The 13,975-nt window shown below is 49.5% G+C and overlaps 1 protein-coding gene across 4 annotated transcripts in view; it reads right to left on the bottom strand.

Moving 5' to 3' along the window:
• Positions 1-11,857, bottom strand: part of LOC121271556 (transcription intermediary factor 1-beta-like) — a 94,879-nt gene extending 83,022 nt beyond the window's left edge. Inside the window, exon 1 of one of the 4 annotated variants that reach the window (XM_041177556.1) lies at positions 11,476-11,857. In XM_041177556.1, the coding sequence (XP_041033490.1) occupies positions 11,476-11,770 (295 nt within the window). In that variant the 5' untranslated portion in view covers positions 11,771-11,857. The remainder of the gene's footprint in view (positions 1-11,475) is intronic. The other 3 variants (XM_041177555.1, XM_041177558.1, XM_041177557.1) reach the window with 3 other exon arrangements.
• Between the last annotated feature and the right edge of the window lie 2,118 nt (positions 11,858-13,975).

The following is a 13,975-nucleotide window of genomic DNA, read 5'->3' as shown; positions in this document are numbered from 1 at the left end:
TATTACTGGATGTTTTATGGATTAAAAATCTATTTGGGCTGTTGCCTGAAAAAGGGTGTTAATTTGGGAGTCTAGCTAAGCAGAAATCTTTTGAGAAATGTGGTAAGACTAAATCTAACTGTATAACTATTATCTTGTGTTTAAGTTCTTATCTTTTGTTAATAAATGTTTTAATTTAATATTCAAAATTTCCCAAAGTGGTAGTGGACTCTTTGCTTCTGAACTCAGTGCACATACCTTCTCGTAATAAAAAGTCAAATTGTAAATCGTTGTGATAGCTTGGCCAAGTTTATCTTTTGGATTTGGTTACCACCTGCCATATCATAGCACGATTAGTCTCCTTCATTCTTTTCACCTGACTATTTTTGAACCATTCTAAAGATCACCAAATCAATTGCCGTTTCTATTTTACAAACACAAAGTGCTAGAAATACTCAGCAGGTCTGGCAGCAACTGTGGAAAGAGAAACAAAATTAACAACAAGTCGAATATGACTCTTCTTCAGAACTGGAAGAGTCGTTATCAACTCAAAACCTTAGCCTTTTGTTTTAGTGTTCTGTTTTCCTTTAACATCCAACAGGAAATGAAAGTTAAGTAACACAGCACAGAAGATTTGGAGGCAAAAAACTGTATTCATGTACTCTCTCAAGACTGAAGTTCAGTGTCTATACATATCAGAAATAAAGCTGACAGATAGCATAGTGGGTATGTCACTGCATTTACAATCCACACTGTTGATCAAGAGACACAAGCACAAATTCCAACAAAGCTGTTTCAATTCATTAAATAAATCTGTAATTAAAACTAGTTTCAGTAATAGTGACCACAAAACTATCTTTGTCATAAAACCCCACCTAATGTTCACTATTGGAACTAATGTCCCTTGGGGAACAAAATCTGCCGTGCTTACACAGTCTGGCCTATATGTGGCTCAAGAACTACTGCAAAGGAGCTGACTCTTAACTGCCCACTGAAATGACCTAGTCACTACCGCCACCTTCTCAGTGGTAATTAGGAACAGAGACACCCACATTCTGTGAATGAATAAAAAGATCATAGTGAGCCCAACTGGAAAAAGCAGCATGCAACAACCTTCCTAGCTTCAATTCCTAATTTATATTAAGTTTGCTGATTTCAGTCAATGCATAGTACAAAAATTAGGCTCAGTGCCCCTTTGCGGGAAGGAACTAATCCAACGTACTCTCACAGCCCATCACTATCCAACAGCTCTTGCTGCAAAGTACGTGTGCTTGATTGTAGAACGGGGGCAGATTCAGACTCGGCCTCAAAGACACCTGTGGTCAAGCACTCATCAATCAGACTTGTATGGGAAGGAGGGCAACTTGGGTTATGGATTGGAGGACACCCAACAGGGAACAATACATTAAAACTGGAAGGAAGAATAAGGTTCAGCAACACAGGTCACAAGTTGTAGAGTTCCACACAGATAAACTGCCAACAACTTTGCAAACAACGAGGGGCCTTCTCATTACATCTCAGCTATCAGGCTTTAATTATATGCAAAGTTTTAGGCAATATTTCCAACTGCTCCTATCCAAAATGCAAATTTATTCATTACAACTCGAGTTTGATTGCAATTTGTTCATATTCAAAATAATTGGCAAAGGAAGTAAATGTGATGTGAGGAAATTTTTTTTCACCCAGAGGGTGGTTGGAGTCTGGAACAAACTTCCTGAAAGAGTGGTGGAGACAGGTTCAATTGAGATATTTAAAAAGGGAATTGGATTGCTACCTGAAAAGAGAGAATGTGCAAGGTTACGGGGATAAGGCAAGGGAGTGAGACTAGGTGGAATGCTCTTACAGAGAGCCAGTGCAGACTCAATGAGCCAAACAGCCTCCTTCTGCACTATAATGATACTGTGATATGCAAATTCTATAGTGAACAAGCAAATCATGTCACCAAAATAGTTGTTTGGTAGTATAGAACTTGAACATTGCTGCAAAGAGACCACTCATCAGGACAAATGCAAGAATGCCAAATTTCAAGCAATCAAAACAATTTATACTACAGGAAAAAGGGGTGCTGATGGGTTGGCAAGTCGACTCTGATTGGCCGAGGTGTTGCCACGGAGAAAGCAAAGGGAAACTATAGGCTCCCCAAACTCTCGGGTAATTAAAAAAAGACACGAGGTTTAAACATATTCCCTTTGTTTGCAGAGAACGGGTCCTTACGTACGAATTGTCACTTCTAGCAAGCAAAATGAGCCATATTATGAGCTTGACTGATTATCTTAAATTGGGTGTCATGCAGCTATTGGCTCGCTCAGGATTGTTCAGCAAGTGCTGCCCAACCATGGAATCACATCTAAAAGATGATGATTTTCAAGCACAGCTTGGTTGAGTACAATCTGAACTCTGTCTATTACAAACCACCAAAGAAGCATGCCGTCTGACCTGATCAGCCGATCACCGGGCCACAGGGCCCGCACCGGCATTTAACCTCATACACACAGTTGCTCAACTGCGTGGGAGTCCAAAGGACGTTCTGCCTACCAAATCAGAGGTGGTTCCTCCATATGGTTTTGATGCAAGATACCATCCATTATCAAAATACTCACTGCTCAAGTGTCATTAATCCCAACGGGCCATCACCTTTGCTCCAGAATGTCAAGACACCATCCAAGGTCTATCACACCCAAAAGCACCTCTTAGTGCTTCTAAACACCAGGATCAATGCCATCTTTCCCTATGGTGAGTGACTTCCACCTGAAGTTACCCTTCAAGTCATTTGCCATCCTGACTTGGGAATATATCAGCCGTTCCTTCACTGTCACTGGGTCAAAATCCTGGAACTCCCTTCCAAACAGCACTGTGAGTGTATCTACACCACATGGACTGCAGCGGATCTAGAAAGCAGCTCACCACCACCTTCTCAAGGGCAATAAATGCTGGCCCAGTCAGTGAAGCCCACATCCCTTGAACGAATAAAAAAAAGATAAAAATTAAGTATATTTCTCACAGCACTGCACAGAGTCTAAAACTTTATAACAAGGATTTTATGCCAAGTAGTATTACTAAAGGACGTGGAAGTATCAAGTGCTCATGGTAGCCCTGGAATCACAGAGCTCCAGAAATGGGTCCTGAAGTCCAGCAGGATTGAGCTGAGATTTGGGGATCTCTCAGTACTTTGAGATGATCCCAAAGGCTAGAAACATTGAGGTCTTGAGGTTTTTAGCAACACAGGAGACCGAGATTCTGACATGGAGTCATGGATCGGGGTCAGAGTACAGTTCTGGAATCTGCAAAAACTGGTGATCACATAATCCAGGAGCACTAGGGGTAGCCCTGAGTTCTGGGAGTACCATGAATGAAGCATAGCAATTTGCAATCTCTCAAAACAAGTAGTCCCTTTAGTCCGCGAGGCTGCTCTGCCATTCAATTACATCATGGCTAATCCATACAAGTTAATTTACCCACCTTTGATCCATATCCCTTGGTTCTCTTAACCAGTAAGGTTCTCTCTCAAGACCCAAAGCTCTGATTGTCCTTGAATCCCCATCTTTTTAGGAGAAAAGTTCCAGATTGTTAATACACAATGTGATCTAATATTTCTCCTGAATCACCTAGCTCTAATGTTAAAGATCATGTCCCCATTCTTAATTCTCCCAGCAGGAGGAACTTCCTCCTAATGTAACCCATCGAATCCTTTGAACACTTCAATTAGATCACCCTACAGTCTTCTATTTATAAACTTGGGAACAAGTTCATGCAACGTACCTCAATTTAACCCTCTATGCCAAAGTATCACTGGCAAATCTGCACTCCATCCTCTCCAAGGTCAAGACAAAAAGAAGCTAGAATTTCTACTGCAATTTTCACAACCCTCAGGGCATCCCAAAGGACCTTGCAAACAATGGAGTACTTTTGAAGTGTAGTTACTATTGTAATGTATGCAGTATTCCAGATGGAGTCTGATTAACACCGTACAACTGAAGCATAACTTCCCTTTGTAATCCAACGCCCCTTGAGAGAGCACGCCATTAGCCTTTCTGATTGCATTTTGTACTAGTTTAAACTGCTAATCTAAATTAGTTGATTTCAGCATCCTTTGCTTCAACTCCATTCCCACCTGACTGCACCTAAATTCTGTTTCTTCCACTAGTTTTTCAGGTCAGGCTCCAGCCTTGCTCCATAATTTAGAGGGGACCAACCTCAAAACTTAAAGCAAAATAAAGACAGGAACACAGTCCTGTCCAAACAAAGATGAAATAGCCATAGCCAGCACAGCTAAAGCCACCAGATAGCTTGATTAAAGCAAAATAAATGTAGTAACGCGGCCTCAGTGCAGGAAATAGCTCCTTAAAAAATTCATTCGCATATCCCAACGTGGAGATACCACCTCATTCTATTTACTTCTACCCTTGTGGTCATGTACTAGACAAAGTCTTACTGCCACCAACCTGCCTATAAGATAAACTTCTTCAATACAAGGGTTGCATTATTTCTACATCATGCCAGATATTAATACAATGGCTATAAATCTAAAGTTAATAAGTGCAGCAACTTTTATACATTTATTACAATCCTCATACTTTTAATACACCCTCACTCAGTTCCACAATTTTGAGCTATTTATTTCTCTCTCGCCCACTAAAGAATACATTCCACATTACATGGTGTAATGCTATTGTTATCAGGCAGTATACTCTCTGAATCAAAGAAGCCACTGATCTATTATGTAAATGAATTATGCCCAGTGTGTCACATGATTTTCCTGTGCTAACCAGGAACCAGGGTGTTGAAAGTTATGTCTTCCACAGTGACCGCTTGTAATACATGCACAACACTTGTGGGTTCCGACAGGAGTTTGGAACTTCACTGTTCCCACAAAGCCTTAACAACTGCAAAGCCAAACAATTCTTTGGATTTTTAATGCTTTGTTCAATAAAATACTGCTTTCAGAATTGGTTTATAAATTAAGCTTTGGGATTGTGGAACTCCTGAAAATGTATAATATCCATATCAATTTCACCAACCCTTCACTTTAAACAGCCATTGTCCATTCTAGCTATGCTAGATTCTAACTGGAACCATGGCTCCTGTTCTGGTGACAGTTTTGGCCATTGCTGCCGAGGAGCACTTTACACCGTATATACTGTCTGCATCATCCAACATTAAGATCAGCTGCTCCTAGACCAACTCTACATCGCGCCTCCTTCCCGTTCTTCCTCATGACCCTGCAAGTGTTTTTCCTTCAATCATTGATCCAATTCCCTTTTGAAAGCTTCGACTGATCTGCTTCCAATCTTTCAGACAGTGCATTCCAGATCAAAATAACTCTGAAAAAATATTTCACATTGCCTCTGGTTCACCTTAAACCTATGCCATCTGGTTACTGCCCCTTCTGTTGGTGGAAACAGTTTCTCCTTATTTACTCCATCAGAGCCATTCATGATTTTGAACACATCTATCAAACCTCCCTTTAACCTTCTATGTTCTAAGGGGAACAATCCCAGCTTCTCCACATAACTGGAGTCCCTCATCCCTGGTATCATTCTAACAAAGTCCTCTCCAAACTCTCTCTAAGGCCTTGACTTCCATCCTTCCATCCAGCACAGAATTAACACATTACTCCAGCTAAGGCCTAACCGTATAGAGGTTTAACTTAACTTTCTTGCTTTTATACACATGAAAATATTTATTCCGTCATTAAGAAAATGGAGCCATTAACAAAATATTTTAACAAGATACTTACTTTAAACTGAGCTATTACTAAACAATGTCACATTCCTGAGGCATCTATCAAAGAGTTTGTTATGTTAACTAGGTGAAAAAGTTAAATATCAGTTCCAGGGTTGGTTAACCAATTTGCATTAACTAACATCAAAGAATTATCACAATTAAAAACTTTAGTTACTGCCTCATCCAGCACCTTTAACATAGGAAAATATCACAAGGTGTTTCACAGGAACAAGGTGATACCATTTCAACATAAGTGATCAACCTCTATGTACAAGTATATATAGAGAAGACAGGTCAAGCTTAGTGCTCTCCAATCCGACTACTCTAGACCTACTATGACTCATTCTGAGAACACAGTTATTGCTTCCTCTCCAAGCCCTTGATAGTCCAGCACTAGTCTCCCAGTCCTTTCTGCAGGTCCTGGTCTCACTTCAGATTGTATACATGTGCGGGATCAGCAAAAATGTAATCTGACAGCAGCAATCAGCCACTGGTAGGAGAAAGGCAGACCAAGGCTAGAGAGTCCTAGAATGTGGAACCAGATATCCAATACCACACAGGTATCAAGTTTGCCTGTTTATAACCAGTAATGTTTCCAAACTAAGAATAGCTCTACCAACAATTTAATTACATTACATATTATACTTTCATCACCAAGAGTAGCATTAATCGCTCCATAGTGCTGTGCTTTCAGCTGCCCATGTCCCAAACTCTGAAATCCCCTCACTCTTCTCTTCTGACATCTCTCTCCTTCTCTAAGACACTCCTTAAATCTTACCTCTGTCCAAACTTTTGATCAGCTGTCCTAAAATCTCATGATGTGACTTGGTGTTAAATTTTGTTTGATTAAACTTCCATGAAGTGCCTTGAGACATTTCCCTAATTTTTAAAGGCACAATGCAAATGCATGCTGCTGCGTCAGACTGTATTCAATGGTTAAAATTGTTGGTTTATTTAACATTATGCTGCCGTTACACTAAGGGGAAATTCTACTTAAGCCAGCAGGTTTCTTCTTGCGATACTGAAATTGCTCTCACCATTGCAACTAATAGTAATTTGACCTGCAACACATTTTTTTCATAATTTCTCATTTGGTTCAGTATCCATTCTGCTGTTTCCACTTCCCTGTGGGCCCACTGGAACTTTTACATTACAGGTGCCAAATAACACCAAGCTGCTGTTGTGCTACATTTCTCTAAATGCTCGGTACACACAGGAAACAATTCATGACAGCGTTGACCATTTATGCAGTTCCAGTGGATCTAATATGACGGCTTTGCACTGTACTAGCAGCCCAGAGACAATAACATATGGTGTCTGAGTTGACCATCTACCCACTGGTCTTACAGAAGTAATGAGTTATCTCACCCGTTCTGTTGAAGGGTCACGAGGACTCGAAACGTCAACTGTGCTCTTCTCCATCGATGCTGCCAGACCTGCTGAGTTTTTCCAGGTATTTCTGTTTTTGTTTTAGATTTCCAGCATCCCCAGTTCTTTGCTTTTATCTCTGAGTTATCACCCGCGATGCACTAGCTACTGAAAAGGTCTGTACAATCCAATCACTCAATCTCACTCCATGTAGACAGGACCACAATGGGGCATGAAACTCACATTTCAGCAACAAAAAAAATTGCACAATTATAGAAATTACCTCCTAAACTTAGATCGTGCTTGGAGAGTTACTGTGGTGTAATACTACACCGGCTTGCATTTACCAGTACAATGCATCACCACCTACAGTGTTCCCGGTTGCACTTTCTCCCCTTCCCACTGTCAACGCATTGAATGGATTTAGGTAGTAACAAGTTTTCTGTGAAATTAATATCAACCGATTAAGTGGACTCGGCAGTCCCGTATGCTTTTGTTGCTTTCCTCGACGGCACTGTTCTTAACTGGGCTTTTGCAAATAAAACCGACAGCCGAGCAGTCAAAACGCTCTGCCAAGTGATAGCTAACACTCCAGCCAGTTTAAGGGGAAATGTGGTCAGTCTTTATCCCCGCCCTCGGCAGTATAGATGCAAAACCAGGACACGTATTTTCGCCCAACACCTAAATTCCAAAGCAATGAGATATATCGGGCATCGCTGTGCAAAATATAAGATTATATCACAACAGCAAAAGGAAAATATTAAGCGCTCACATCCAATCTGGAATCTGAACAAAGTAGTTATAACTATTCCACAAGGAACAAATTCAATGACAATCCTATCTAGCAGCAGAAAGATCGGTTTTATATCCCACGTGTTTCTTATTTACTCCTGTAGCAGGTTGCTCCTTCCAACTGCGACGTGCTTCCAGTCCAACACTGTAATTCCCCCAGTAAAAAGCACCAAGCTAACTCCCAAAAACATCTCTGTAATGAAATCACCACACCCACACTCAGTCATCAACATCAACCACAAGCATCACCTTACACTCTTAAACCATTCCTTTATTGACTGTATCCCCCCTCCTTTGCCTAGACTCCCAAAACTACAAACCCCATTCCCCAGGTTTCCTCCTGACATCCCCAGATTCACCCTTACTCCACCCACCCAATCGTAGCGGCACTCTCCACATCCAACCCCTCACTCACACCGGCTCATCCCAGAACCCCACCCTCTCACTGATCCCCCCCAACACCCCCAGACATACCCTCCATTCCTCCTCTCTCTCTCCTCAGATCCCCCTCACTCCCCCATCGCAAACTCTCCTCCCAATTCGACCCTATCTCCTCTCTACCCCTTCCACCCCAAATCCCCCCCATGTCCCTCTCTCTCTCCCCACCCATGTCCCCCTCTCTGCACCCCCACAACCCCCCATTTCCCCCTTTCTGCCCCATGTCCCCTCTCCACCCCACACCCCCCATGTCCCCTCTCCACCCCACACCCCCCATGTCCCCTCTCTCCCCCCCACAATCCCCCATGTCCCTTCTCTCCCCCCCACAACCCCCCATTTCTCCCCTCTCCCCCCAATGTCCCCGCTCCCCCCCACAGTCCCCCATGTCCCCCTCTCTGCCCCCCACAACCCCCCCATGTCCCCCTCTCTGCACCCCCACAACCCCCCATGTCCCCCTCTCGGCCCCCCCCCCACAACCCCCCATGTCCCCCTCTCTGCCCCCCCACAACCCCCATGTCCCCCTCTCTGCCCCACCCACAACCCCCCATGTCCCCCTCTCTGCCCCCCCACAACCCCCCATGTCCCCCTCTCTGCCCCCCACAACCCCCATGTCCCCCTCTCTGCCCCCCACAACCCCCCATGTCTCCCTCTCTGCCCCCCTCTACCCCCCATGCACCCCCCACAACCCCCCATGTCCCCCCCCCACAACCCCCCATGTCCCCCCCCCCCACAACCCCCATGTCCCCCCCCCCACAACCCCCCATGTGCCCCCCTCCCACAACCCCCCATGTCCCCCCTTTACCCCCCTCTCCCCCCCACAACCCCCATGTCCCCCCACAACCCCCATGTCCCCCCCCACAACCACCCATGTGCCCCCAGTCCCCCCCCATGTCCCCCCTCTACCCCCCATGCCCCCCTCCCCCCCAACACCCCATGTCCCCCCTCCCACAACCCCCACAACCCATGTCCCCCTTCTACTCCCCATGTCCCCCCTCTCCCCCCCCACAATACCCCATGTCCCCCCACATCCCCCCCCCACAACCCCCCATGTCCCCCCTCTCTCCCCCCCACAACCCCCCATGTCCCCCCTCTCTCCCCCCAATCCCCCATGTCCCCCCCTCTCCCCCCCACAATCCCCCATGTCCCCCCCTCTCCCCCCCATGTCCCCCCACAACTCCCCTCTCAACCCCCCATGTCCCCCTTCTCCCCCCCCACAACCCCCCATGTCCCCACAACCCATGTCCCCCCTCTCCCCCCCCACAACCCCCATGCCCCCTCCTCCCACAACCCCCCATGTCCCCCCACATCCCCCCCCACAACCCCCCATGTCCCCCCACATCCCCCCCCCACAACCCCCCATGTCCCCCCTCTACCCCCCACAACCCCCCCCCACCACAACCCCACATGTCCTCACTCTCCCCCCCACGTCCCCCTCCCCCCACACAATCCCCCATGTCCCCCCTCCCCCCACCACAAACCCCATGTCCCCCCTCTCCCCCCCATGTCCCCCCACAACTCCCCTCTCAACCCCCCATGTCCCCCTTCTCCCCCCTCCCACAACCCCCCATGCCCCCTCCTCCCACAACCCATGTCCCCTCCTCCCACAACCCCCCATGTCCCCCCACATCCCCCCCCCACAACCCCCCATGTCCCCCCTCTACCCCCCACAACCCCCCCCACCACAACCCCACATGTCCTCACTCTCCCCCCCACGTCCCCCTCCCCCCACACAATCCCCCATGTCCCCCCTCCCCCCACCACAAACCCCATGTCCCCCCTCTCTCCCCCCCACAATCCCCCATGTCCCCCATCTCTCCCCCCCACAACCCCCCATGTCCCCCCACATCCCCCGCCCCACAACCCCCCATGTCCCCCATCTCTCCCCCCCACAACCCCCCATGTCCCCCCACATCCCCCCCCACAACCCCCCATGTCCCCCATCTCTCCCCCCCACAATCCCCCATGTCCCCCCACATCCCCCCCCCCCAATCCCCCATGTCCCCCATCTCTCCCCCCCACAACCCCCCATGTCCCCCCTCTCTCCCCTCCCACAACCCCCCATGTCCCCCCTCTCTCCCCTCCCACAACCCCCCATGTCCCCCCTCTCTCCCCTCCCACAACCCCCCATGTCCCCCCACATCCCCCCCCCACAACCCCCCATGTCCCCCCACATCCCCCCCCACAACCCCCCATGTCCCCCCACATCCCCCCCCCCACAACCCCCCATGTCCCCCCTCTTTTCCCCCCCCACACAACCCCCCATGTCCCCCCTCTTCCCCCCCACACAACCCCCCATGTCCCCCCTCTTCCCCCTCCCACAACCCCCCATGTCCCCCCTCTTTTCCCCCCCTCCCACAACCCCCCATGTCCCCTCTCTCCCCCCCCACACAACCCCCCATGTCCCCTCTCTCTCCCCCCCCCACACAACCCCCCATGTCCCCCCTCTTCCCCCTCCCACAACCCCCCATGTCCCCCCCTCTTCCCCCTCCCACAACCCCCCATGTCCCCCCACATCCCCCCCCACACAACCCCCCATGTCCCCCCTCTCCCCCCCCCCCACAACCCCCCATGTCCCCCCTCTTTCCCCCCCCACAACCCCCCATGTCCCCCCTCTTTTCCCCCCCCACACAACCCCCCATGTCCCCCCTCTCCCCCCCCCCACAACCCCCCATGTCCCCTCTCTCCCCCCCCCCCACAACCCCCCATGTCCCCTCTCTCCCCCCCCCCCCACAACCCCCCATGTCCCCCCTCTCCCCCCCCCACAACCCCCCATGTCCCCTCTCTCCCCCCCCTCCACAACCCCCATGTCCCCTCTCTCTCTCCCCCCCCCACAACCCCCCATGTCCCCCATCTCTCCCCCCCACAACCCCCCATGTCCCCCCTCTCCCCCCCCCCACAACCCCCCATGTCCCCCCTCTTCCCCCTCCCACAACCCCCCATGTCCCCTCTCTCTCTCCCCCCTCCCACAACCCCCCATGTCCCCCATCTCTCCCCCCCCACAACCCCCCATGTCCCCTCTCTCTCTCCCCCCCCCCACAACCCCCCATGTCCCCCCTCTTCCCCCTCCCACAACCCCCCATGTCCCCTCTCTCTCTCCCCCCCCCCCCACAACCCCCCATGTCCCCCCCCCGTCCCCCCCCACAACCCATCATGCCCCCCTCCCCCCCGCCTTACCTTCACCTGGCGGCGGGGTGGAGTTGGCGCTGAGGCCGCCGTGCAGGCAGCCCTTGCACAGCGAGTGCAGGCAGGGCAGGAGCCGGGGCTGCCGCTCCCTCAGGGCCTCCCGGCAAACTCCGCACCGCTCCAGCTGGCTCAGCTCGGCCGCTGCGTCAGGCGAGGTCTCGGTCTCGGTCTCCGCCTCGGCCTCGGCTCCGGGCCTCAGGCCCTCGTCCGTCCGCCCCGCGGCGGAATCCCCGGACAGCAGCAGCGCGGCGGTGGCGGTGGCGGCGGCGGCAGCAGCGGCCTCCATGGCGGCGGAGGCGACGGCGACGCCTCGGTCGTGTGGCGGGCGCCCGGGCTCGGCGGCGACGGGCGCTCAGCAGCTCGGCTGCGGCTCATTGTACCGGGCGGCCATTCCCCCCACCCCCGCGGTGAGCGCGGCTCCAGATCTCGCGAGAGCTCGGAGGGGGAGGGGCGGGGCCAGGCGGAGCGAGGTGTGCGCGGTGACGTCACGATGCACGGCGACCGCTTCCTTCATGACGTGGAGCTTCTCGGGCCCAGTGATCCAGAGGGGACAAGGGTTCGATTCCCACCAGGGCCGTTAGGCGCAATTTCAATTCAATTCAAGTAAATAAGGTTGTAAAGAAGGCATATGGAATGCTCTCCTTCATTGACAGAGGTATAGAATATAAAAGTAAGGATATAATGTTGGAATTGTATAAAACACTGGTGGTGACACAACTGGAGTATTGTGTGCAGTTCTGGTCACCACATTACAGGAAGGATGTAATAGCTCTGGAGAGAGTGCAGAGGAGGTTTACAAGAATGTTGCCAGGGTTAGAAAAGTGTAGCTACAAGGAGAGATTGGATAGGTTGGGGTTATTTTCCTTAGAACAAAGAAGGCTGAGAGGTGACTCGATTGAGGTGTACAAAATTATGAGGGGAATAGATAGAGTGGACAGGATAAAATTGTTTCCCTTGCTGGAGAATTCTAGAACCGGGGACATAGATTCAAGATAAGTGGCAGAAGGTGTAGGGGGGGGACGTGAGGAAGAACTTTTCTAAGCGGAGGGTAGTGGGTGTCTGGAATTCGCTGCCCAAGTTGGTGGTAGAGGCAGAAACTTTAAACTCTTTTAAAAAGTACCTGGATCTGCACTTTATCTGCTGCCCTTGTCCTTCTAGTTGGTGGTGGTCAAGGGCACTACAGGAAGGACGTAATAGCTCTGGAGAGAGTGCAGAGGAGGTTTACAAGAATGTTCCCAGGGTTAGAAAAGTGTAGCTACGAGGAGAGATCGGATCGGTTGGGGTTATTTTCCTTAGAACAAAGAAGGCTGAGAGGTGACTCAATTGAGGTGTACAAAATTATGAGGGGAATAGATAGAGTGGACAGGATAAAATTGTTTCCCTTGCTGGAGAATTCTAGAACCGGGGACATAGATTCAAGATAAGTGGCAGAAGGTGTAGGGGGGGGACGTGAGGAAGAACTTTTCTAAGCGGAGGGTAGTGGGTGTCTGGAATTCGCTGCCCAAGTTGGTGGTAGAGGCAGAAACTTTAAACTCTTTTAAAAAGTACCTGGATCTGCACTTTATCTGCTGCCCTTGTCCTTCTAGATGGTGGTGGTCAAGGGCACTACAGGAAGGACGTAATAGCTCTGGAGAGAGTGCAGAGGAGGTTTACAAGAATGTTCCCAGGGTTAGAAAAGTGTAGCTACGAGGAGAGATCGGATCGGTTGGGGTTATTTTCCTTAGAACAAAGAAGGCTGAGAGGTGACTCGATTGAGGTGTACAAAATTATGAGGGGAATAGATAGAGTGGACAGGATAACATTGTTTCCCTTGCTGGAGAATTCTAGAACCGGGGACATAGATTCAAGATAAGTGGCAGAAGGTGTAGGGGGGGGACGTGAGGAAGAACTTTTCTAAGCAGAGGGTAGTGGGTGTCTGGAATTCGCTGCCCAAGTTGGTGGTAGAGGCAGAAACTTTAAACTCTTTTAAAAAGTACCTGGATCTGCACTTTATCTGCTGCCCTTGTCCTTCTAGTTGGTGGTGGTCAAGGGCACTACAGGAAGGACGTAATAGCTCTGGAGAGAGTGCAGAGGAGGTTTACAAGAATGTTCCCAGGGTTAGAAAAGTGTAGCTACGAGGAGAGATCGGATCGGTTGGGGTTATTTTCCTTAGAACAAAGAAGGCTGAGAGGTGACTCGATTGAGGTGTACAAAATTATGAGGGGAATAGATAGAGTGGACAGGATAACATTGTTTCCCTTGCTGGAGAATTCTAGAACCGGGGACATAGATTCAAGATAAGTGGCAGAAGGTGTAGGGGGGGGACGTGAGGAAGAACTTTTCTAAGCGGAGGGTAGTGGGTGTCTGGAATTCGCTGCCCAAGTTGGTGGTAGAGGCAGAAACTTTAAACTCTTTTAAAAAGTACCTGGATCTGCACTTTATCTGCTGCCCTTGTCCTTCTAGATGGTGGTGGTCAAGGGCACTACAGGAAGGACGTAATAGCTCTGGAGAG

This window comes from Carcharodon carcharias, chromosome 31 (assembly GCF_017639515.1).
Source record: "Carcharodon carcharias isolate sCarCar2 chromosome 31, sCarCar2.pri, whole genome shotgun sequence".
Lineage (NCBI taxonomy): Eukaryota > Metazoa > Chordata > Chondrichthyes > Lamniformes > Lamnidae > Carcharodon > Carcharodon carcharias.
Note: the sequence above shows the minus strand (reverse complement) of the source record. Positions and strands in the feature narration are given on the sequence as shown.